The following is a 25,252-nucleotide window of genomic DNA, read 5'->3' on the forward strand; positions in this document are numbered from 1 at the left end:
ATGTGTCACAGTCCTAGCACCACATTGATGGTGAAAGCCGAGGAAAATGGTCTTTATGGTTTGTATTATATAAATACCTATAAATGCATATCAGCGGTGGTTGCATGCAGCTGGGCTGCTGGGTTTGTGGGAAGTCAGGGGGCGTCTCTGCTCCTTCCGACAGGCTGGGTCTCACCCACCACCTGTGGGGCGGCTCAGTGTCCCCTGGCCTTGCGTTCCCTGACTGCCGCCATCAGATCGTGCTTTCAGCACATTGTGGGCACGCTGCTTGGTGATCCCGTGCTCCGGACACAGCTCGCCAGAGCGATTTATGACTCACTGTATCTGACTAACTGCCCCTGACAGCCAGAAACGGGGGAGAGCAGGGAGGTGCCTCCCACCTCATGCGGCTCCTGGCTGGAGGAACATGGTGGGCTTTCCTGCTGTGTCCTTCCATGTTCTTCTATGTCCACATCCATGTTCCCCAGGCACTTCTGGCCTCCCAATCAACTGCCAATTTACAACTTTAGGCCCTAATTAGCTTCCATGGACATATCAATGAAAAGCCATGATGTGGGTTTACAGAGGGCAACGAGTGTTACTGTTCCTTTGGAGTAAAATTTGTCTTCTGCTAGTTTTTCCATCCAATTCTAAGGGACTTTTTGACAGTACAACCTACTACTACCCTGACCTTACTGCCTCCCCTATCAATTCCACTTTGGGTCCGTGCCCAGCTCTTCTGCTTGTTGTTTGTTTCCTTTCTCCCTCCCCCCTGAAGCACCGCCTTGGATGCTCTCAGAGGAAATTGCCTTCCACCACTGTCCTTTCACACCCCAGCACAGGCTGGAAGGAATGCAGAGCCATCTCAGGCCCAAGGCAACTTTCTGTCAAAAAGCAGACACAGGTGTGGGTGACACTGACATTAAAGAAGTAACCTGCAGAGGTCACCACAGTGTACCTCCCTGAGGTCTGCTCACCAGGCATGGTCCTGCCTGAGCATGGCATTACAGCACAGCTGGTCCCATCTGAGGAGAGGGACACACCGAGTGGGGCAGAGCTTTGCAGGGGTTCCCTGCAGCACCCCACGTCACCCACCCTCTGAGGGGACCCTGCAGCTGCTGCGGGAGCTGTGCCACCAGCTTGCTGGTGGGAGTCACCTGCAGGCACAAGGTGAGTGAAGTTTGCTGAGGGTTCCCATTTCTTTGAAGGCAGGGCGGGGGAGAGGATGATGCAGGGTGTTTATGCTGCAGCCCCACGTCCCACGCGCTTGCAGCACAGGGAGAATCGGCGTGGAACCCCGTTGCCTCCCCACCTGTTTGCACCATCCCGAAGGGCTGTGCCCCAGGGAGGGACAGGTGGATGTGATGAGGGGAGGAGTGGATCTTCCTGCTTGGGTCTTGCAGGGATGGAGTGGTTGCTTTGTTTATTACTGTAGGCAGAGGGAAAGTGGCAGTACTGGTGATGAGGGGTCCCCAGCTGGGACTGAGGCCCATGGGGTCTGCATTGGGCTCCTCTGCCCCTGTAGCAGGGCAGTCTGGCCATGGGGAAGTGGTCAGGGGGCTGCTGACCCTGCTGTGCCACCACAGGGTGCCCTGGGCACCATAACTCCTAGCCCTGCTCCAAGTAATGTCCTTTCCCTGCCTCTTCTCCATTTTTTCCAATCCTTCGCTAATTGCTTCCCTGACCCTACATTAGACCCTCATCTCATCCCTGCCTGCTTTCTGTGTGCTTTCCCTTTCCTTACAGTGCTTCCCCCAGCTCTTCGTCTCTTGCCCAGGGAAATGATGTATACACTGGGATGCTTTTGTTCTTTATGCTCAACTTCCCACTTACTACCTTCAAAGAGACTGTTACAGCTGTTTGCTGATCTGATTTGCAACCCAGCTGGGACTGATGCTTCCTTGCTCATACCTGAAGGTAATTCTGCCTCCCTGCTATTTCTGGTTTGGGCTGGGGCTTGTCTGGGATTCATCTGTTGTTTATCCCAGACTAATTGTATTCTGCTACTCAGCTCAAAGGACCTAATCTTTTGTCTAGTAAGATGAACCTGCAATGTAGTTCATGGGGAAGAAACACCTTCAGAAAATGTGTGTGACCTGGGCAAAAAGCAAGTGTGTGGGAGGTGGAAGCACTGCATTGCAGAAAGAGAGCGGTTTAGGATTATAAGACATATAAAACTTCTAAAAAATATGAGTAGCTCCAGCATTACTCTTTTAAATAGTGGATTACTTACTCCAGCGACATGCATCCCTGTGCTAAGAGGGCTGTTATTTCTTCCCTCTGGAGTGAGAAAAGAAAGCGCTTGCTTAAATCACTAGTGACGTAAACCACATGAATTTCAGTTCTTGATTTTATGAACAGCCTCTATCATCATGTCTCGTGTGGACTGCTCATTGTACTGTGGGTTTAGACACACTGTCACCATTCCTATAAATAGCCTGCTTGCTTATGAAGGACTAATAGTGTTTCCTCTGGGAAGAATAGGACTTTTGACTAATGGCATTTTAGTCCAGTTTTCTTTAAACTTCCCAGAGGAGATAGGCTTTGGGAAGTAGAAAACCTGCTAAAGAAAGACAATAATCAAAGTATTGATGTTGGAAACGCAGACACCTGGTGAGCCTGGAGAATTCGCGGAGAAAACTGAAGTTAGAAGGAGCAGGGCGGTGGTGTGCTTTTAAAAAAAGGAGGCTGGCAAGGAGCAAGGCAGCTGCCATGCGGAGAAAGAGAAGCCGCCCGTGATCCAGCAAAAAGCTGAGCTGCGGCGCAAGGACGGCTGCGATGCCAAGGAGTCTGCTCTGCACCCGAAAAATGCTCAAGTGTACTGGAGAACGGCAGGTAAGGCAACATGTTTTTCTGTATGTTTGTGGAGCAAAGTAGGAAGTAATTGTGTGTAGAAAATCTTGTATTTCAACTATCAGCTGTTTAGCTGTTGGTATGATCTTTTAAGTGTGGAGAGCACCTGCAGGCACCACAGGCTGGTTTGGTAGGGACGGATGTTTTTAAGCTTGTGGAGGTAGCACAGATCCCTGCTTCTAAGGCTATGGGTTGTCTGGGCTGCCTGACAGCATTTCTGTGAGTAAATGTGCTGGAAACACCACAGAGAGCACGCGTTCCGCTGGCCACGGTGCGCGGGACGTCTTATTGTATGCACTGCAAGAGGTCAAACACGGCACAGCACTGAATGACAGCTAACGAGGTTTGGGTAGGTGTCTTCTCCTGACTGATAAAAGTAACAAATGCCAAGATATTTGGGGTTTTTCCTTACAATTAGTAACCGATCTGGATCAAGCCCCACCTTCCACAGCCTGGGAAGTTCCCAGGAGTGCCTTGAATCGACAGCAGCGCCCTTTGTGCCAGCAGCGGTTCTGTACACAAGAAGATCGCTGTACCCAAAGGAAACGAATAGAGCGTTAAATTTAGGGATATGCCTAACTGACTTCTGAACGGCGCGGAAAGCACTGCACTTGCCAGTTATCTCTTCTGTGCGTTTCCTCAGTTGTGGCTGGGGCCATCTGATGAGTGTTTCCCTTTCGCTCCCAGCGCGGCGCAGTCTGTCTGCTGTCAGCAGTTAATGAAGTCACTCGCAAGACGCCATCCCCTGGGGAAGAGCACTGCTATGAATAGACCTGTTACTTGCGTCTCTGGTTGCAATGCTCTCAGCGCTTCTTGTGCTGTGCCACCATCTCTGGTGATTGTGGCATTTTTGAACAATGGTCTTTCACTGTAGAGCTACTGCTATTCAGGATGCCAAAAAAAAGGGTCCTCTTCTTTCCAGCAGAGCTGCGGAGCTCTGCGAGTGCTTCTGTGCTGTCCTCAGTGACAGACGCAGGTTCTGAGGTACCACAGGCTCACCAAAAATTTGCAGTAAGTGAATGAGTAATCTTATTGCAGCAAGTACTGTTAAAAATAGTCCGCAGTGAACGTCATCCTCAGATACTTCATCAACGCATATCCTACAATAAGAAGAAAAAAAAATAAAGCTCTTTTTCTGAGAAGAAAATATTTCCATACTATTGAAATAGAAAGGGAAACTGTTAATCTGATGGGGAGTATTAGAGAACATCACCTATTTGCCCAGCTGCGCTTGCAAGTCTAGGTATGATTAAGCTTGTGTTTATAATGAGTTGTGTGTTAGTCTAGACAGAGGTGAGCTTAAAGGAAACAAAATTGGCAACAATAAAGAATGATGAATCATGATAACATATTGTCCAAAGTATGTAAGATCATGTAAATACTTATTACAATTTGTAGGGCATACGGTCCTCGTTAGTGCCCGTGAACTCAAGAACTACTCAATGCAGTAAGTCACTTCAGCGACTGAGTTGTGTGGTTGAGATCCGACCCAAATTAATTTCACAGTTGAACACCTTTGTAACAAACCTTAACTAACAATATCAATAAATGGTCAAAAAGAGAAGAACTGAGTAAAGTAGCATTCAATTTGAATATTACCTGTTCTCTCTTTGGGACATGTGGTGGACAACGTTTATAAAAGGTCATGGAGGCTTTTTTGCATACATGGTTTTCTTTTTTACCAGACTTGGTGATCTTAACAGGCTCCCCCCAAATCAAGTTGTCAAAATTTTAGTTGTCTGAAAGCTAAGGTGAGGTCTTCAGCAAAATACAAATGTAGATTTTTCTGCGTCGTGATCTAAACATCTGAACCGTTTCTGCATGAGCAGAGTTAAAGTTGCCGTCTCGTATGAACCTCCGTTCAGGTGCCTCATCCTCCTGCTTATATAAAACCAAAACAAAACATCCTTGTTACTCATACTTTTTGTATTAATTCTGGATAGCTGAGTAAGTCTGAGTGATTCATGACCTATGTTAAAATTTAACATCAGCCTTTAACGTGTTCGGCCTGACACAGGGTGTGTCTTCTAATATTGATAAATCTCATCGACCTAGCAATCTGTGTCAGCTTGCTGAAGCATGGCATGAAAAGAAAATGATACAGTAGTCCTGATCTACTTCTCTGTCACAGCTTTAATTAAAACATTCACACTATCTGTTGAGAGTGAAGGGGCTTGGGGAAATTCATAAGATGCCTGTCCTGTCATTAGCAACCTTTCCTTTTGAAAGTTTAGGAAGACAGGAATATGCTTCTTAAATCAAACTTCTGTGACCTGGTCAGCATCTCAATGGTATCGAAAACTCTCATCCGACTTGCTTTCTGCTATCCTATATGTAAGAAAATACAAATTAATGCATCAGATTTCCCCTGCACACTCGCTCAGCACTTTCTTCCAGGAACAACCGAAGCAGCTGGGCCGAGTTGAGCAGAGCGGCAGAGCTGGAGCAGCCCCGCTCTTGCAGCGGTTCTCGCCCTTTTCTCGGGGGTACAGAGGTGAAAACCTGGGGCCAGGTTTCTCCTTTAGGGTTTGGTTCCCATTGCTGGCACCCAGGGAGCCTGAAGGCTGGGAGAAGGCAATACTTGGCCATCCGCAGGCCTGTCAGCGGGGAGGTAGAGCCTGACCAAAGGGAGGTGTCATTTAGCACTAGCTGCTCCTGAGATGAGGCCCTGCCAGACTACCGCTAGGGACCGCACTCGTGTGATAAAGTCTCCCGGCTGTGTCTGCAGAGGTGTCTTATGAAGGTCACATAGAGATAGGTTTTTTTCCTCCCTCAGCAGAACAGTCTAGAGGGTAGTACTGCAAATGCTGCCGTCTCTCTCCAGGGCAGAAAACCTAGTTGTAATGATGATCCTTATCACCAGAAGATGCTTCTGGCCTGCTTTGGTCCCGTGCTAGCGGCAGTTCCTCTCATCCAGTGGCAATGGGTATTAAAACCACAGCCAGTACCTCAAATGGTTGTTTAAAATCAACTTCAGCAAGCTTTGCTCCCTCTCTGACCTTTTCCTGGCTTCCACACCTCCTGTGCTTGGCTGTCCTCCACCCAGGCTTTCAGGCGCGGATTTGGAAATCCCCTGTTCCCGACACTGGACTGTTATTTTTCTGGCAATATTTACCTGCTGTCCTTGTAGAATCAGATCAAGGGCTCTGGGATGCCTGTGCTGTTATTCAGAGTATTAACAGACACTACAAACAGAAAGAGATTGTCAGATTTATCCCACGAGAGCTGCACTAAGGTATTTCTTCAGCCAGGAAGGCTGCCCAGGTTGGAGCTTGTGATGCTCTGTCTGACCCTGAGCCTGGACCGGTTCTGGTTGCAAGAGAGGAGCAATTTGTTCCAAGAAACAATCTTCCTCAAGCATCGCTATAACAACAGAAGCAGCACAGTACCAGGATCATAAAGAAAACAATATACTATGAAGACTGTGAACTTAGAAGAACGTAAGCAAAAGGCCAAGTCTTGAAAGATTCATTAATATGTAAGTTCAGAAGCACAAGCTAAATCAAACTTATCATTGCTCAACACACAAGCATAGCAAATAAACCTAAGAGAGGGGTTTTTGAAGCAGCAGGGGAAGAAAAGAAAAATACTCCTATAAAAGTGGTAAGGGTGAATCAGATGGTAACACCTGAGAGCACAGATACCAGTTCAGGATGAAGGAAAAAAAGGCTGTATTAGTCCGGGTGAGCAAACTGATGATGAAAGAGACCTAGTAAAGATGAGCATCTTTATCAGTAATGTAACTGTGCAGGCATTGTGGGTAGCTTTGTGTGTCATCACAGTGTGAATAAATAACTGTATTGGTTTTCTTTGCTTTTGTATATGTTTAAAACCACAAATATTGATCAACTTCCACAAAATGAGGCAGAAAATGCTGACATAATGAGAACATGATAAATACGTACTTTCCACAAGACATTATCAGCAAATTCAGTCTACTGAATTCAGTCACAGTAGGTGAGACACCTACTGTGTGTTAGCCCAAGCCCCGCGCTTGCTGATCCCTGGAGGTTTGCTTAAAGCCACTTTCACGGCTTGGGGGGGTCCCCGGGACAGCCGTAGCACCAGTGTTTGACCTGCTTGAATTCTCCCTTGATCTCTCCCGTGGCTTGGAGACATTGCAGAGCACAGCTGTCATTCTCTGATGTAAAAGGGCATTCAGATGCCTCTTCCAAATTAACATTAACACGGTAACGTCTTCACCCTTATATATATTTTTCACACAGTTTTTAAATTTTGTAGTGACCTTATGGTAGTTAGACGCTCGAACGTCTCTCCTGATTAGGAAGGGCAGGGTCTTGCCCTAATTGAGAGAGTCTCGTCCACCAGATCAGTATCTTACTGTAAATCAGAAGCAAGAATTATGTTGGAAAGAATCACATCATAACTGACTGAAATATAATAAAGAGCTGACGGCTATGACTCAATGTCTGCATTTCTTCCGTAACGCAACGCTGTATTGTAGACAGGCTTTGAATGGGTTTTTAACATAGTTTCAGGTAATGATTAACTCCCAATGACTAAAATATCTTCAGGAGAACTGGTGAGACATCTCACGTAGTTACTCAAGTTCAAAAGTATATTCAGGCTTTCACTTTATCTCTTTCATTCAAAACTACATTTATTTTGACTGAAGCTATTTTAAAACTGCCCCATAAATGTAAAGTCAGCAGTACTAGTGCAGCGTAGTTTCAAGTTAAAATGATTGTATTCCAGGCAGATGCACACACAGTATGTGTGTGTAGTTTTATTACTTATTCCATTTATAAAACAGAAGCCATTTTAACATCTGTGGCAATGCAGTCATCTCTGGGATGAAATATAGCTTTGTACCAGCTCACGTTGTAGGATAAAAGACTGAAGGAGGGAGCACAAACCAGGGGAAATCTGTGTGAGTAGGTTTGTCCTGAAGGAAAAGCTCCCGCTGCAATGTTTCATTCCTGAAGAGGGTGTGTTAAAGCATGCAAGACAATAAAGAGCAGCAGATGTCTTAAGAATGGATGTTATGAGGAGTGCTGTGAGGCGTTTAACTTTTGAGAAGAAAGAGGATTTTTTCACACGAACTAGATGAATTCCATTGGAGCAAACGTGGTATTAATTTTCTGGAAACGAGATTGCTAGAGTTGATGTCAGTATAGTGTAATATGTTTGCATCATGTAGCATACTACAAAACAATACATTATAACAATATATATTTATGTATCGGTACAATCAGTAAAAGGATTGTAAGCTAGGATGGAGAGAAGGTTGGAGGTCACTTGTAAGTAACCTCCACACCTAGTTCTGAAAAGCAGAAAGTGGTGAATATATAGGGGAGAAAGAAAGATCAGATGGGAGCAAAATGGACAGGAAAAAATCCATGCTGACACGGGTGGGAATTGACATGGATGGCCTGGATGTCAGCAATAAAAGGGATGTAAACAATGTAATTAAAAAAAAAATGCACATTATCATAGAACATGAGCTGAGATGTTTGTGTACAAAAATCATGTGCAAACAGACGTAGGCTAGAACTGCAGCACCCAGAATGACCCCAAACCCCCCAAGAATACCGCATATGGTGGATGGGTAATCTCTGACTCAAATGCACTTAAACCAATGCAGAAACAAAAACAGAGGTAGAGAGGCATCACTCAGTAATACAGAGGCAGAGAGAGGTGGCATGGGCAGAGTGGAATTTGTCAAAATAAAGGTCTTCTGAAGGATCGTTAAAGAACTGTTACACATACATCTAACACAGATGACTACAAGCATGAAAGAGAAACTTCCAAGCATTTTCTCATTGCAAGAGATTTTAACTGCTCAGAAATAGAGTATAAAGCAAATGTTGCTGATAACGGTAGAGCCAGTTATTCCAGGGTGTAATAGCTGGCAGATTTCATCACTAAGCAGTCACTGGACTACCATGATGCTATTCTAGGTGGTCTTTGTTAGGTAGTGATGACATAGAGCAGCTGGTTGTAGAAAATAACCTAGCTAAAGTTATCCTAACTTGATTAAATTGAAAATAAGTGAAAGAATAGACAAGAATAGGCCTGTTGGTTTCTCAAAATTTGTCTTTCTGAAGTGTTGTACTTAAAGAAACTAGTTAGCGATGTCAAGTGGATGAAGGTTCCAAATCAGAGCATTAGAATTTCTTTAATTTAAATCATATCTTTAAAATCTGCACTTTGCACTGTAAGTAGAGAGTGGAGGGTTTTAGCACCTTATTGAATGAATAAATCTTTCAAAAAGAAGTTTTTTGGAGTGAACAAAGAGAGTGAAAGTCATAGGGGAATGAAATCCCACCACACGAGATGATCAACGAAAACAGCGTCTTGGGAACCAAGAAGCAGAGAGTGCAGTCAGATTTGTCAAGTTTATAGACTTACCATCGGTAAATAAAATTAGAAAGACCAAAAGTTTATTTTACCACACAAATAAAAGAGGGTCTGGCAAGGGTTAGACCTTAAAGATTGTGTAGATACTGTCCAAACCAAATAAATTATTTTTCTTCTTTTCTGTGACAGGGATGGTATAGATCATGGAGAAAAATAGAATCAGGATGGGAAGGATCTGTAGAAATAAAAGCTAACATTTACAAACTTGAAAAGTAAATCCAGAGTATAGTAGGCCCATAGTGGAATGATGTCTGTTATCCATCCTAAAATGCTGAAAGAACGAGCAAATTAAATTTCAAGTACAGGAGCAAGCGTCTCTTAAAAGAGCTGTCAAAACAAAGGAGAGAGAAGAGCAGAAGAAAAAGTGACCTCACTTCTACAGCTTCGTTAATCTGACCTTAGTAATATGGAAGTCTTTTACACATTTTTGCCTGAAAGAATAAATAAGGGTGTGGAGACAAAATAGAGAAAATAGAATGAAAGCAATAAATGTTTAATACAATGGATTTGGGCTGAGAAAATTTATGTATGATCCCATCTGCTCTGGAAAGGGAATTATTGGGCTACCTAAAGTTTGGGTAGAGTTTTTCAAGCATCATGGTTTCAGCTACTCTCTGAAGGTATTAATACTTTCATTGCTGCTAGAAGAGGCATGGTCAGATGAGAAAAATATCCATACAGTTCTATATGCATTCTGGGGGCACTTGAGAGCTGGAGGTGTGGGGTAGAATATAACAGCCCAAGTGCGACATCATACATAAACTGTGGTGGGAACAATTTCTCTTATAAATCGTGGCTTATCAGTTGGGCAAGAGAAAGACCATAATATCTTGGTCAGTCGTAGGAGGATGCTGAGAGAGCTGGGATGGAGCCATGGGAAAGGCACAAATGGTCCGCCTTGGATATGATGCAGGAGACTTAAGGAAGGATACATAAGCAGAGACATGGTCGTGGGAGGCACTGTTCAAAGCTCTTCTGGAGTACTGTGAACAGCCTGTCACCCATAATTAGGAAGGAGCATTGAAAGAAGCGCAGAGAAGTAGCACTGGACAAAACAAAGAACGAGGGATGTACAATTGCTGTCTATAAATACTACATGAAGGGGAGGGGAAAGAAGGGCAGGGAAATACTAGGAAAGGAAAGAAGTTATTTAAGTTACCAGACAATGTTGTCATTAAAACAAATGGATATAAATTGAAAGTTAGTTCATCCAGGCTGGAGCTGAGGCGGTTTTCAGCCATGAGAAGAGTGAAGTCTCAAACAGTCTTCTAGTAAGAGTGACAGGAACAAACCGCTGTAGGTGAGGCTATCACAGTAAAATGGAACTTATTTGCTTGCAAATTGGATAACACAGAACTCACCTAGTTCTTGCATATACCGTAAAGGTGAGTAGAGCCACTTTCTGTTTGCCTCTCTGCCACGGAGTTAAACAGTCTGAGTAGTCTTATGATGGATTTTTCATAAGTTTATTAACACGGTTGTGTAATGTGAAAGGACACGTCTTCAGTACCTATGAGATCCTTTGCAGTGCTGTGCTTTGTACTACCGTGGCAATAGTATTTTTTGAAATTTCTGTTAATTTATCGGTTCAGATAGTAAGCATGACTCTGTGGCCTCCTGTGACATATTAACATGCTACAAAATGTTAAGAATTAATTTTTTAAAATATTGGTTTAAAATTTTGATGATTCTGTGTGCTAAATGTCCAACCGAAGCACAGCAATCCGGTTGCAAACGTATAAGAAGAACAAGGTATCGGTGCATCAAATATTACTGATAGTATTTACCTGATCAATCATTTTGAACTCCTGGAAAACATAGTTAGGGTAAATCTGCCCTGCCATATGCTTTTGGTGTTACTCAGCCAAAATACTTGGAATGGATTTAGTTGATCTTATTTTTATTTAGAGATAGTTCTATTTACATGTTCTTAGTCTTGCATGGTTTTAGTTAGATATATAGTACGAACAGTTCTTAACAGTTCTTTAAGAAGAATTGTAGAAGTACTAAGCGTTCTATAGAAGGTTGTTTTTCCGATGTTTCTGTTTACATGAGAGTGGATGCTGTTGGTTTGAATTTCCTTCCTATTTCCATATGAAAAACACATATAACAATAAGGCAAGATTTTAAAAATACAGTAACAATTTATACTGACAAAGATATTGGAAACAATTTCTGACATTTCAGAATCATGTAACTGAGCTTATAACAAAGACGCTAGAAGTGATGTTCTGTTTACGGTGGCAGATGAGATGGGAATTTGAAAAAAGCATACTAACAAAAATTATAACTCCAATATAACATAAACGACCAATTGTTTAACAAAGATATGAACATCTCCAAAGGTTCTTACATATGTAGCAAGGTAAAATATTGCCAAAAGGTAATAGCGCTGCTAGTATCTGAACACCTCTTTTCCTTGCAAGTTTGAAAGTAATCATTTCTCTTCTCCAGAGTAGCCATAAGATGGCAGCACTCTGCACAAAAGGCTCCTGAAGCCCTAAATCCTGTTCTTTCCCCAGAAAGAGCCTGCACCCACTGGCGGGAGCGAGTGGTCTGTAAATAGAAACCGTGCTGGCCAAGTTCAGAATAACTCCTGTAAAGCTTCAGAAACGTAGCTGGTTTCAGGCAGTGCCTGAGCCCATTTTCCTCTGTTTTTAGCAACTGTTGAGCAAAACGTGCTTATCTGTTTTGGTTATTCTAGATTAACCTTATTGAAACCCTGTGTTGCAGCAAAGCACTGACCTGTAGGTTTAAGTGCAGAAAGATCAACTATAAGATAAATTTATTTTCTCTGTGTAAGACCAGAGTGGAATAACCCTTTACAAGCGATATAGATTAGATATCAGGAAGAAATTTTTCACTATGCGGGTAGTGAGACCCTGGAAGGTGTTGCCCAGGGAAGTTGTGGATGTCCCATCCCTGGAAGCGTTCAAGGCCAGGCTGGATGGGGCTTTGAGCAACCTGGTCTAGTGGGAGGTGTCCCTGCCTATGGCAGGGGGTTGGAACGAGATGATCTTTAAGGTCCCTTCCAACCCGAACCGTTCTGTGATTCTATGATTTAATCCCAGCTCAGTAGTTCAGAATTCACATCTGGATAAATCACGCCTGAATACATGGTATTTAGACAGCCCTACTGGCTTTTTCAAAAGCAAGTCCTCCCTCTGGGTTGTCTCCCAGCCCAGCCTGCCGCAGGACTGTGCTAAACCGTCGTGTTTCTCTTGGGGCCGCTGCAATCCGCCTGTCTCAGGACTCCCTTTGGCCCTTCTGTAATGGGGACAGCAGGTCCAGTTTGCACTTCACATTAATTGGAAGGGACTAAGTTACAGAAAGCTCTCCAGCTGAAGCGTGGGAGGTCCGAGGTGTTGTGGAGTCCGTGCTCCGTGCGGTTCCCACCACCAGCGTGTTCAGCCTTGCACCAGCCCTGAGCAGAGGTGCCTGCTCTGGTGCCCCAGCGCCAGGCTTTTACAGCAGAGGGAGAACAAAGTGTACCATGTAGCTGCAAAAAGCAAAAAAAACCCGAGGCCAGATTTGATAGGCTGTGTGGAAATCCCTGGCACGTTTTGAGTGCCGTGGGATGGCTGGCTGGCTGGCAGTCCCGCTCCAACGCCACATGATTTTTCCCACTGGTTCCACCTGAGCCCTTCTGCAGTTCAGAGGTTATTTGTCTTTGAGTGTGAGAGTGTATTCAAATCTGAAAAGCAAACAAATCTTTCAAGGTGTTCACCCATGTGAAGAAAACCGAGGACAAAGGTTTGCTCACGCCCTCGGCTGGAACCAGACAGGTCAGAGCTGCGGGCAAGGTAAATATGAGTTGAAAACACCCTGGGTTGCCTGCCCGTTCATGGCACAGGTGGTGAGCAATTCCTCCTGCTTCCTCCTTTTCCTCTCTGTTTATTCAGAGGTGGGTTGTTGACTTCACTCTCTGCCCTCGTCTAACAGCAGCGCGCTGCTCCGTAAACGAGAGGAGACCAGAGCATGAATCATGGCCTGAGTCACGAATCCCCAACACCCTGCTTTGCTCGGAGCAGGAGGGGAAAAGTTCCTTTCCTCTGTGTGGCTCTTCGGCTCCCGCAACCCACTGGAAGGAGCTACAGACGCCCCTCATCTTCTAAAACTGCTCTCCATCGTGCGTAGCAAAAACACCTGGAGAGGAGAGTAAGAGAGGGCTTTGCCTTTCCACAAACCTGCCCGCTTGTCGAGTGGGCTCTGCTGGTTACTCCAAACAGCAGCGTTTAGATCCTAGGCCCCTAATGGGGCGTGATATTAGTACACCCCAAAACACGGGAGCTGGAGTGGAGCAGCTCAGTCACTGCACGCTCAGATCTTCACTCACTGCAGGTTCCGTGTCGTTTATACAGGACCCAAATGCCTGTAGCGGTTTCTTTGGATCGATGCCATTTACTATTGGAGCAATACCCATCTCTCACCATGCCGATAAACAAAGAAAGAGATAGCGAATAGTATCAAGCGGCATTTAAAATGTATAAATCCAGATGCATTTATTTGCTTTACACAGTGATTTGATAGGTGACACTTTTGTTTATATCTATGAAAAATTTCAAGTAAAAAAAAAAAAGTAAAAATTACCAATTAGTTGCATTCACCATCATTGTGGTTTTCCCCATTAAATATAGCTGTTCATTAGGGATTGTTGCTTCCTCTTTAAATGTTTTTGCCAGCACTCCTTAAAGTATTGCCAGCATCTAGGCTGCAGCAGAGGTGGAGACAGGACAGTCCTTCCAGTATTGTTGCAGTATTTGTGTGTGGTTTCTGTCTGTGCTGGACTGTCCTGTTTGCAGGACATTCACATCGCTATGTGGCTACTCAAATCATCTCTAGTTCCTTAGAGATGAATCTAAGTTTCACACTTAGAAACTTTTTTTCAGGCTTTGTTGCTTAGCTAATTGCCAGGCACCCTCTGAAACATCCGTCATTGCCGTTATGTGGAACTGGGTCTGCCAGGCTGCTGAGGGATATATTGCCAGGTAGACTTTTTCCAAAGAAAATGCCTTCCATTTCTGCAGGCCCAAGAGTCTAGAACACTTGACCGTGCAGCTACAGAATGTATGTCTTCTTTGGGAGGAAAGTATTTTAACCACTCATTCTGTAGACTTTTGCATGTTCTTCAGTTACTATCTTTCTGATTGAAAGGTAATAACTTGACCCAAACTTTTAAAATCTACTTTGATTCCCCATTAGAGATCGTCAGGAACTTTTCAGACAGATTTGATTTGGAAGCCAACCAGGCAGAGAATAAAGTCACCAGATATTTCAAATGCAAAGCAACCTGCCTCTGACGTAAGGAGCGTAGCCCTTTGCCTCTTACAGATGCAGTGAGGAGGTGAGTGTCCCTGTATGTCCTGGAGAGAAGGGAGACCCCACCTCGCTGCTTCCAGTCCCACAAAACTCTCTGATGAAGGGCAAGAAGAGAGAAATGTTTTCTGAAGTGCAGGAGACACTTCTCCCTCCCCACCTTTGCAAATATTCTGAGAATGGTCTCAGCCTGTGGGACATCCAGACTTTAAATTGCTCTGTGTTTTTCCAGGCTTTCAGGGTGAGAGTGTGTATGAGAAGAGCATTGGGGATTAAGAGCTGGGTTGTGCGTGAGGCTGAGAGATCGTTTACAAGAATTTCTCCTCCATATGGATAGCTCTTCAGCTTCTAATTAAAAGAGATTTTCCTTGCTCTGATGAGCTTACTGATCTCTTATGTTGACTGATAAGCTTTCACCGGAGCTAGCATGCCTCCTCTTCCAGGTTTTGTCCAGCACAAAAGGAACTAATTGTTGTTTTCTCTTGGGCTGGTCTCCCTGTATGTGTAATTATGCTACATCAGTTCATACCCTATTTGCAGGAGAGGCTGGTGTTTTTTCAAAAATGAAGTAATATTTAGATTTGAATGAGCCAATGGTGAGGCATGGTCCTGTAGGCAAACACTTCCCATTCTGGAACCTTTACAGACCCACCACCGGGCTGACTTGTGGAATCAGCTCAGTGTGCTAGAAAAGAGACACCATTGTTCTAGATGAAAAAAAAACCTGCTAATATTAATGAAACGCAACTTGAGTCTAATGTTTTTTAGTTTATTTCTTATTCCCTGTTCCCAACATTAAAAATTGATTGGATGAAGAGAATATCTTGCTGTGATCTCTTCATGTATTATAAGTGCCAGGTATGGGGGAAATACACTAGAGATTTTATCCTATACAAATTTTATTATATTTTAAAGAACCACAGGCTTGCATTGGTCATCATTGCCCATACTGAAAGATAAGCAGCTATTTTCTGTTCTAATGTGTCATTATAAAACCGTAACACTGATTTAACTGAGACCAGAATTTGCTCCAAATGAATATGTCGTGGCTGATGAAAACAATAATAATTGTGTTTGTTCTGTAGTATAAACTACCTTTTTGTTATATCTCATTGAATTGATGCCTCTAATTTGTGTGAACGAAACAAGACTCTGTCTTAGAAACCTTATAAAGAGGGGAAACCTTGCTGTCAAACCAGGCAATGCCAGGACCCCAGAGGCTTGTACACATCCTTCCCACATCATGGTGGCTACTCTGGATTGCAATTCTGCTCTTCTAGCATGCGTGATAGTTCAAGCCAACAAAGCATTAAATTAGTAGAAGAATTTCCTGGTCAACTTACCTTCAGATATTACACAAGATATTTGGTGACATTTCAAAACAAAAATCATCTGTCAGCTTCCTGCTTACATTTTCTTGCTTTGCCCAAGATCTACTCTTGGTACTTGCCATCTCCTTCCTGGACCTCTCTGTGCCCTTATCCCTGAATTTTTATTCCCACCTTCGCCCAGTCTTGTGAGCTTCTCATTTTGTGAGTTTTTAAAAATCAAAACTGACCTTGATTTTTCTCCCGTTTTTTTCCCCCAGTTGTTTGTTCTGCTACTTTCTTTTCCTTCTCTGCTCTCTCCAGTCAACGTGAGGAGGTCTGTTCTTAATAATTTGCAGAAACTTAGTTATTTTATCCAGGCAAGACCTATTCAGTGTTTGGCAGCTGTCCCATTCAGAGGCAGGCACTTAGCCTCCAGTCATGCTCTCCTTGCCAAGACCTATATAAAATATTACCACACAAGCAAGCGGGGAACTGATAATATCAAACAGAATTAGTAAATTTTATGTAGGCCGTATTATTTGTTCTCTCTACACTAAAAAGTTTGATATCTTGAATCTAAGAATATGTACTTGCTAATTGCCAGCTGTTCATCTGGCTGGTCCTTAATCCGTGACACTGCTGGTGTCTGGTGCCTTTTGGTGGCTGCAGGACTGCCACCAAGTCCTCTGAGCCCATGCTTTGAAGTGTTATTATATTACCAGGGGCTAGTAAGAGCTACAAAGTGACATTGAAAGGGAGAACACTGGGTTTTGGAGCTCTGCAAGGCTGTAGACATAGCAACAATACTAAAGGATGCGAACACAGATGTAAATTAAAACCAGGGAAATAAGATGTGTTGGATGGCACTACAGGAGGATTTTTTTCTGAGTAGGAGCTAACATTTTCAGTTGACTCCACTTCTTTTTGACCTTATGTAGGTACAGACGTTGGCCTCATAGAGCTGCATCTTCACCAGCTGAGGGAACGTGATCCAATCGATGCTTTTTTCATGCCACAGGAAATCGCTGTAGCTGAACAAGTGCCTTACAAAGGACACTCCAAGGTAGAGAAAGCAGTTGGAGGAGGCTTAGGAATGTTGTTGTGAATAGAAATGTTAAGATATGGTTCCACAACAGCCTAAGCTGGGCTAAATTCAGCCCAGCGTATGCCCATCCTTCCTGCTAACTCTGCTTGTCTTTCCTGCTCCCTCCCTTGACCCGGCACTCGCTCAGGGCTGGGCAGCCACACATTGGGACCCCCCCACAGCTGAAAAGTAGCTCCCCACCTTCCCTGTGGAAGATGGTTGGATTACAATTGGCTCAGTTGGAATCAGCCCAGTATTTGTTTGGACGTGAGTACTGGTAGGAGCGAAGGGGTGGGAGCACAAGGAGAGGGCAAAGGTTGGCTTGACGTAACCCAGCTTGAGCTGCTGTGAAACTACCCAGAGACTGTGCAAATACTAGTAAAATCGGATGTGCCTGGGAATATTTCCAGCCACTAGAATGAGATTGTCTATACTATTAAACTGTTAAAATGCTCCTTGGCATGGATTTGACCTCTTCCAATTAACACTCTCTGCAAACAATTTCTGGGCACGATTTGGTTGCTAGAAGGGTCCCAATAGGCAGTTTGCAAGCATAAACTCAGGTATTTCTGTGCCAGTTGGCCTCAATACCCAGAAATGTTTCCAGGCGTGTTGAGTTTAACTAGTATAGACCCATCCCTGCCATCACATCCTGCCCCAAGATTGCAGCTACCACCAGTTTGAAAAGGGAGGTCTGATCCTGCCGGTTCTCTTGGTGAGAGCGACCTAGTCCCTATGAGCTAGCTTTGGTAGGATTTTTGACTGTAGGAAAAAAGAGGATGTGTGTTTTCAGGCTAGCAACACAACTGATGAAACTATAATTTTATGCTGCACTGTGTAGAGTCAGTTGCAAACCCTAATGATAAGAGGGGGCTTGTCCTGAACAAAGGATTTTCAAAACAGACAATAGCAGAGCACAAAGGATGGGAAGAGATGAAATCTACGAATAAGAAATTTTATTTCCTTTAATAAGGTTGTAAGAAATACATATTTTGCCTTCATTCCAGGTGCGGGGAGAAAAAAAAGAGATAGCAATAACTTGTTATATTGTTGTATCTGTGCTGTGGAATATTTGGCCGCTTATTACACAGAGTTAAAGCTGACACGATTTTTTTTTCAAGTCAGTTGCAGAACTGAGAATGCAATTATTCCTCCTTCTGCATATTAAAAAATCCACAACTGCATCATTTCTTTTTTAGTTTGCAATATTAACAAAATAAACATACTCTGTATCTTGAATTACTGAAGCCAGATCCTCAAATCTCGCAAGTGATTGCTTTTTGTTTTTGTTTCACAGTTGCCTTTAGACGTTTCCCTCCACATCAGGAAATCTGAAAAAATGGGATTTTTACATCTCTCCAGGTATGCTCACGTGGCAATCCTGTGACCTGTCAGCCTAATGCACTTCCTCAGGGAATGATTAAAGGCGTTATTCTAGAGCAGCCTTTTAAAAGTTGCTGTAGACACAAAAACCTGCTCTCTTGTCTGGGCTGCTCTAGGACCCAGAGCGACTGACAGAAATCCTCACCTGAATGAATTTTCCCCTTATACCTTATAAGGAGTCCAGGAAAACAAGGAAGTGATAACCATGTTCACGTTACTTTATGCACAGCTTGTCCTCTTTACCTGCCCAGGTAGCCCTTGTTTTCACTTTTATTCATGGTCTGTCCCGGTAGGGTTGAAGTCTCCTCGCAATCTGGTGTAGGTGACATCTGAAAACATACCCTCTGGGAATGTATGATTTTTACGACATTCTACCCTTACTCGGAAGATAATTAACACGCGGATATTTTTTTGTCACGCAGCCAGCACTGAAAACGAATGGGGATTGAATTGCTTTGCCTCTGTTTCCTATTTCTGCAGAGAAATAACTGTGTGCAAGGTAAGGCTCAGGGGTAGGGAGACCCATTTCAAAATCATCTTTGCATTGTTTCTCGCTTGAAGTTGATACGAAATAGCTTTCTGTCTCCAGTATTTCATCATTTCTTTCAGTTTAATGACTTTCTTTTTTTTTGACAGCCTGCTGTAGGGCTACCCTGCAAATTCATCTAAGATTTATGTGGCCATTACATAGCACAACATGTATGAAAGAGATGGGCGTTTGAGCAATTTTGGTTATACTAATCACTGTTTGATCCACTGAGAAACTTTAATGCTATACCTGTGACTGAGTGTTTCACTGGCATTTGCACAATATATTAAAATCGTATCTACAGACCTGAGTGAAGCAATTTTAAGCGTATAGAGTGAACATAAATCTGTTCTTTTAATATCCCTGGCTACATTGGGAATTTCTTACCCGCACCATACCAGAAACACATGTAAGACTTTATCAGGTGCACTGGAGAAAACAAGTAACAAGTTCTCAGTGAATGCCATCCATAAAGAATGCAAAAGTAAGTATGTTAATTGCCAGCAATTGTGGCATTTTAATTTTTATTAGAAAGTTAACCTTCTACCAATAGAAATACCATTATGAAGGAATTTTATCAGTAATCCTAAATATGGATAAATGTGCACATTTTTCGCCTCCCACATTCTCTAAATGACAAGACTCTTCATACATAGAATGATTAAAACACATTATTAATAGTCTTTTATCTTCTTGGATTTAAATTTAGGGACCTGTACTCAGGAAAGCGCAGTGACTTGTGAAGATTGTTTGCTTTCCGGACCACACTGCGCTTGGTGTTTTCAAGAGGTAGAGTAAATGATACAAAAAAAATTTTCAAAGTTAGACTTAAAGTGTTTGTAGTAGCTCTGAGTGGTGAAGTATTGACTTAATTGGGTCAGCCTGTGGTTTTGTAATGCACGCAACGCTTAGTGAAGCCTTCCTGGGGATCAAAAGTGGCATTTGATCTAGACTTTATGGTCTATTATTCATTGTTGGTTTGGGTTGGGTTTTTTTATAAACAACCTTCCTCATCTAAGGCAGAAATAACTGTGCTATTAGAGGGTCTCATGTCATCAGCCTCAGGGCTGACTCACCCACGGCGCTGATGCTGAAGCACCAGACATCGTCAGGGACCAGACTGCATCTTACGTACTATATGCCAAGCCAGACAGTGTAAGCAGAAGGTGCTGCAGTCAGTTTGCACATACAAATGATTAATCTGTGGTTGATTTTAAGTATAATGATAGCATCAGTTTTATAATTAGTATGATCTAGGTGTAAGTGTTATGGCTGAAACATTGGGCTTAAAAAAAATAAATCTGGATTTGTTTCCTATATCTCTGCTGCAGACTTTCTGTGTAACCCCAGGCACGTCACTTAACATCTCTGCTTTTAAAACTTTCACCTGTAAATGATGCTGAGTAATATCTCCCTATTTCACAGTAAATATTCTAGGTCTCAGTTCATTAATGCTAGCAAGATATTCAGCTATCACAATTAAAAACTCGCCAGAAATAATAGAGAAATTAAATAAGTCTCTTTCTTAATAGTTTCTGATTTACACCTTTGCTGTTAAAAGTATTTCTTGCTTTTTTGAATAGCAAAATGGTACCTAGGATGGAACTAACATACTGCTTGATGTAGTAGCTGACAAAGACCAAACAGCACTTTTTTAAAAAATAACAAAGCAGTTTGCAAAAATTGTAACCATGGGAAAGAACCTCACCCACGTTAGTGTGTTTGCAGTAGTTTTTATGGTTGTACTTAACAACCAAAACAGGATTTTCTTGAAATGAAATGTGGTCACGTAATTTTGACTACTGCCATGTATTTTCAGAAAACAAAAATGAAACAGAATTTATTGATTTTTTTTTTTAAGAAAAAACACCTGTGGAACTATTGAAAACTTCATAGCAGTAAATGATTTTTTTCTTTGTTCATAAGCTCATTGACTTGTTTGCCAGAGAACAACACATCAGGAGTGCCAAAGAAGCAGGAGCTTTAGCGACAGGGTAAACACAAATGCCTCCAAAGGAACCACTGTTTTCTGTAGGACAAAAACACACCTTGCAGTTGTATTTGAAATATGATTTTGCCTCTTCACACACGTTTTGAAAAGCCAGCAACTCAAAGTGTGTAACTAAGGGAGGTGATATGGATCTCCCTGTGAAAGTTTTAATAATGGTACATGATTTTTATGTGCACTGTATTCAAGAAGCAGTCGCTGAGAGTTTTGCCTGAGCAAGGACATCAGATTCGGTCTGATGAGTAACAAACCACTGTTCCCATCAGGGGTCTCTGCATTGCTTCCACCAAAAGATATAAGATCCCTGGTAATTTTCAGGCATGAAGGGTGATATTTTGGTGGAAAGAAGGGTCCCAGTTCTGGTTTTAATGGGTTTAAAGTAACTTTGTTTTGCTTTGGATGGAAACTTTTTCCATGACTGAATTTGGAGAATATTTGTGGCTTAATGGCCGAGCCCCAGGTTGCTTACCCAAACCCGGGAGAAAAGAGCAGCCCCATGGTATGGGCCCATGACCATCAGCCAGGAATTGAATGTTTCGGTGCTGATTCTGCTGGGAATTACCCAAGTTTTTGTCAAAAGTTTTGCAGGCCAGAGCAGTTTCCAGTTCAGGAGGCAGCTGACTGATTTTGAGGGTCTAAACTCTAGTCATAGCTCGAGGAAATAGCAATAAGGCACAGAAGCCTCTTTGTAAAACTAACCATTAACTTCACCCCTATGCGGGGGTAGTACCTGCCCTGCAGCGGTGTTGTGGCAAGGAATACATATCAAGTGCTTTGAAATGAGTAACAAAGACAGACTGCGGGCTGTCCAACTGCTATTGATAGGCCTGTGATTTTCTCCGGATGGGAGAAGGTCAAGTAGGATGCTGGGCCAAACGTAACCAGATAGAGGTGGGCATGGCGGGAGCCCTGCCGGCGCTGGGGAGCGAGGGAGGGAGGCTCTGGTGCTTCTTGGGCACCAGGCAGAGTAACAAGGACTTGCTCCCTGCTTCAGTGAACATGTTAAATGAGCGTTGAGGAGAAAGAGTAGGTGAGAAAAAAACCACTGGGTACTCCACCGTCAGTTTGTCACAAAATTTGGAGGAGTTTATTATCTGTGAGCCCCCTTCTCTTTTAAATGGTGTTCCATCAGCAGTTCAAAACTGTTTAGGAAAGATTGGTGAATTCGTGGTGTAATCCTGTAATAGAAAAACCAGGGGCTTGTAGGGGCTTTGTGTTATCATTCCTGGTACTGTGAGAAGCCAAATGCAGTGAGTGGCACAATTCCCGTTCCCCAACAATAGAGCGGTTTCTCCCAGGATACCAAATCGGTGTAAGTTACATTAATTATACACCTGTGTGACATGATCCATGAAGGGCAAATTTAGATTTCCGTGCCACCTAGGTCTCTTTCTACACTAGTTTGCACTAACTTGCACCTTTGCTTCTGTTCCCTGCATTGGATTGACCTTTCGTCAGGCAGGTGCTGGTGGCTGGTCAGTAAATACATTTAACTCAACCATCCCTTCTCCTGTTTGCTTTAGAATTACACGGACTCGGCTGGAATTCATGGGAGGTGTGATACCCCCGAAAATCTTTTGTCAAAAGGATGTCAGTTGAATTCGATTGAATTTCCCATTTCAGAAGTAGAAATTCACAGAGACAAGCCCCTAACTCTAACGACCCAGAAGAACAATTCTGATGTCACACAGATTTCTCCTCAAAAATTAACTCTCAGGCTACGACCAGGTAAGTCACTCAGATCATAGATGGGGGATATTTTTTTTCAGTCAATGTGATATATTGAAGCTTCTCGGACTGAATGGTCTATAAAAAAATCTTGATAGGATAAAGATAAAAAAACCCGCGTGTTGAGTCCAAAATCGTCTGTTTACTCATCAGCTAGGTTGGACTGACTTCAAAATACTTTCAGAAGTGCTCGGTACATCAAAAAAGTACGGATATATTTTTTTAGTAGTTCTATTCTCTTGCCATTGAGGTGGCAATGAGAGAGTGGACCCCCCCGACACCTCTCCAGCCCTGCTCCTGTGCCGCGCCCCCACAGGCCTGGCAAACAGCGTATCTCAGAGGCAGCATAAAATCTGGCTTTGAGGATTTACAAGGTACCAGTGACATTTATGAAAACACTCCAGACCTACTTTGGGGTCCTTGAGATGTGAATTTTTCCTGGAGAGAAACTGGAATAAAGAAATGTAAGAGACACCCAATTAGGTCATATCATAGTGTTGGAACTGAGATTAAAACCTGTGTGTACACCCGGGTTTGCTTCAAATTTCTGATGCAGGTGGTATGTTATCTTTAGTTTTAATTAGCTTCTTGCCTAAATTTTCTAAAGCTGCATAGCGCCAAAGTCATGTTCTCGTATTTTTACATTACAGCAACCAGTCGTAAATCTATGGTTACGGCTTTACTGAAGAACAGTTTAGAAAAATGACAGGAACTACTTTTAATTTTTCAAACCTCCTGTTTGAGATTTTAGTTAACAGAGAATTTTTTTTTTTTAATTCTACTGATGATTTGAAATATTACGTAATTTTCACCATATATAATTTTATGAACAACTTGGTGTTGCTCATAACTTCTATTTAGAAGTGCTGATATGTATCCTGTTTTCCCACAACCTTCATAGGACATGAAGAAACAATACAGATCAAGGTTCGCCAAACTGAAGATTATCCAATCGATCTCTATTACTTGATGGATCTTTCAGCCTCCATGGATGATGATCTGAATACAATCAAAGAACTGGGTTCAACTCTTTCCAAAGAAATGTCAAAACTGACAAGCAACTTCAGACTGGGGTTTGGGTCTTTTGTTGAAAAACCGGTTTCACCATTTATCAAAACCACAGCTGAAGAAATAAACAATCCTTGCAGGTAGGCTGGGAAAATACCTACCTCAGTTTGCATGCCAACATTAAGTCATAATATTAATCTTTAGGAAAAAATTCAGTTCAGCAGCCTTGCTTGAAACTCTGCCCCCTTCCAGCAGTAGCTGAGTCAGTTTGGGAAGCTTCTTTTTTTCTTTTAAGTTTCTTTTAGTTTCACACTCTGATCATTATTCTGTTCAGGTTTAATGTTTTGAGAGAGGAATCTGGCAGTGATTCTGCATTTTAGCCTTTGCTGCTCGTTACAAATGTGCTTAATGGGTTAACAAACAGCTGTGCAGAATAATAATGTATTTTTCTTTGATTTGCTAGAATATACATACATATAAGAATTTTATGACACTGCTATACCAAGCAGGTGCAAACTCAAGCCCAACACAAAACAGCAGTTTCATTTACCCATCATTGTTGTTTCCCTGGGTTTTTCCCTCTTAACACCTAGCAGTATCCCCCAAACCCAGGCTGCCCTAGTCCTTTCTTAACCTACGTGGAGGAGAAGCTCTGCGGCCTGAAGCAGGACTGCAGCAGCTTGGTGGTGCTCTCTGAATGTCATTAAGAGACTCCAGGTCCTAATGTGCTTCTGAGTATGAAAACAAGGCGCAGCAGGGAGCACGGCAAGGACTGTGCGTTGTTAACTGGCTGAATTACTCTGCTCTAGGAGGCATTTCCCAGGCTTCACACAGACCTGGTTGCGTTGTCCACCTCACTGGATGCTCTATGGTTCTCTTACGTTTTTCACTACAACTGTCTCAGATGCAGAGATACATGACAAAAACCACTAATCCAGACAGGCCTGCAAAGTAGCCATTTTAGTGATGTTTCACTCTGTGTTATAGAACCATAGAATCACAGAATGGTTTGGGTTGGAAGAGACCTTAAAGATCAACTCGTTCCAACCCCCCTGCCATGGGCAGGGACACCTCCCACCAGACCAGGCTGCTCAAAGCCCCATCCAGCCTGGCCTTGAACACTTCCAGGGATGGGGCGGCCACAACTTCTCTGGGCAACCTCTTCCAGTGCCTCACCACCCTCACAGTAAAACATTTCTTCCTAATATCTCATCTAAATCTCCCCTCTTTCAGTTTAAAACTGTTACCCCTCATCCTATCGCTCCTCTCCCTGATAAAGAGTCCCTCCCCAGCTTTCCTGTAGACCCCCTTTAGGTACTGGAAGGAGCTATAATGTCTCCCCGGAGCCTTCTCTTCTCCATAAGCTGTCTCACTTATCTTGTAGAAGCGTGCCATACGAGTGCTTACCCACCTTTGGATACAAACATGTTTTGCCACTAACGAATGATGCTGAAAAATTCAATGAAATTGTGAAAGGACAGCGAATCTCTGCTAATATAGACACTCCAGAGGGAGGATTCGATGCAATTATGCAGGCAGCTGTTTGCAAGGTAATTGAAACTTCTAGGTATAACATTATTTTTTCCGTATATTATCACTTCTGGTATTACATGGCTATATTTCAGAGAAGCAGATCATTATTTTTCAAGATTTTTTTAACGCAGTCCAAGAGC

At 42.9% G+C, this 25,252-nt stretch overlaps 1 protein-coding gene across 2 annotated transcripts in view; it reads left to right on the forward strand.

The window, feature by feature from the left end:
• The first annotated feature begins 2,453 nt into the window (after positions 1–2,453).
• Positions 2,454–25,252, forward strand: part of ITGB6 (integrin subunit beta 6) — a 50,069-nt gene continuing 27,270 nt past the window's right edge. The window contains exons 1-7 of one of the 2 annotated variants that reach the window (XM_074595347.1): positions 2,454–2,814; positions 18,221–18,285; positions 18,729–18,805; positions 19,545–19,624; positions 22,367–22,571; positions 23,473–23,719; positions 24,964–25,129. In XM_074595347.1, the coding sequence (XP_074451448.1) occupies positions 18,745–18,805; positions 19,545–19,624; positions 22,367–22,571; positions 23,473–23,719; positions 24,964–25,129 (759 nt within the window). In that variant the 5' untranslated portion in view covers positions 2,454–2,814; positions 18,221–18,285; positions 18,729–18,744. Of the gene's footprint in view, positions 2,815–16,780; positions 16,903–18,220; positions 18,286–18,728; positions 18,806–19,544; positions 19,625–22,366; positions 22,572–23,472; positions 23,720–24,963; positions 25,130–25,252 lie in introns of those variants that run through there. The other variant, XM_074595348.1, reaches the window with a different exon arrangement.

Source organism: Larus michahellis, chromosome 7 (genome assembly GCF_964199755.1).
Source record: "Larus michahellis chromosome 7, bLarMic1.1, whole genome shotgun sequence".
NCBI classification, from domain to species: Eukaryota; Metazoa; Chordata; class Aves; order Charadriiformes; family Laridae; genus Larus; species Larus michahellis.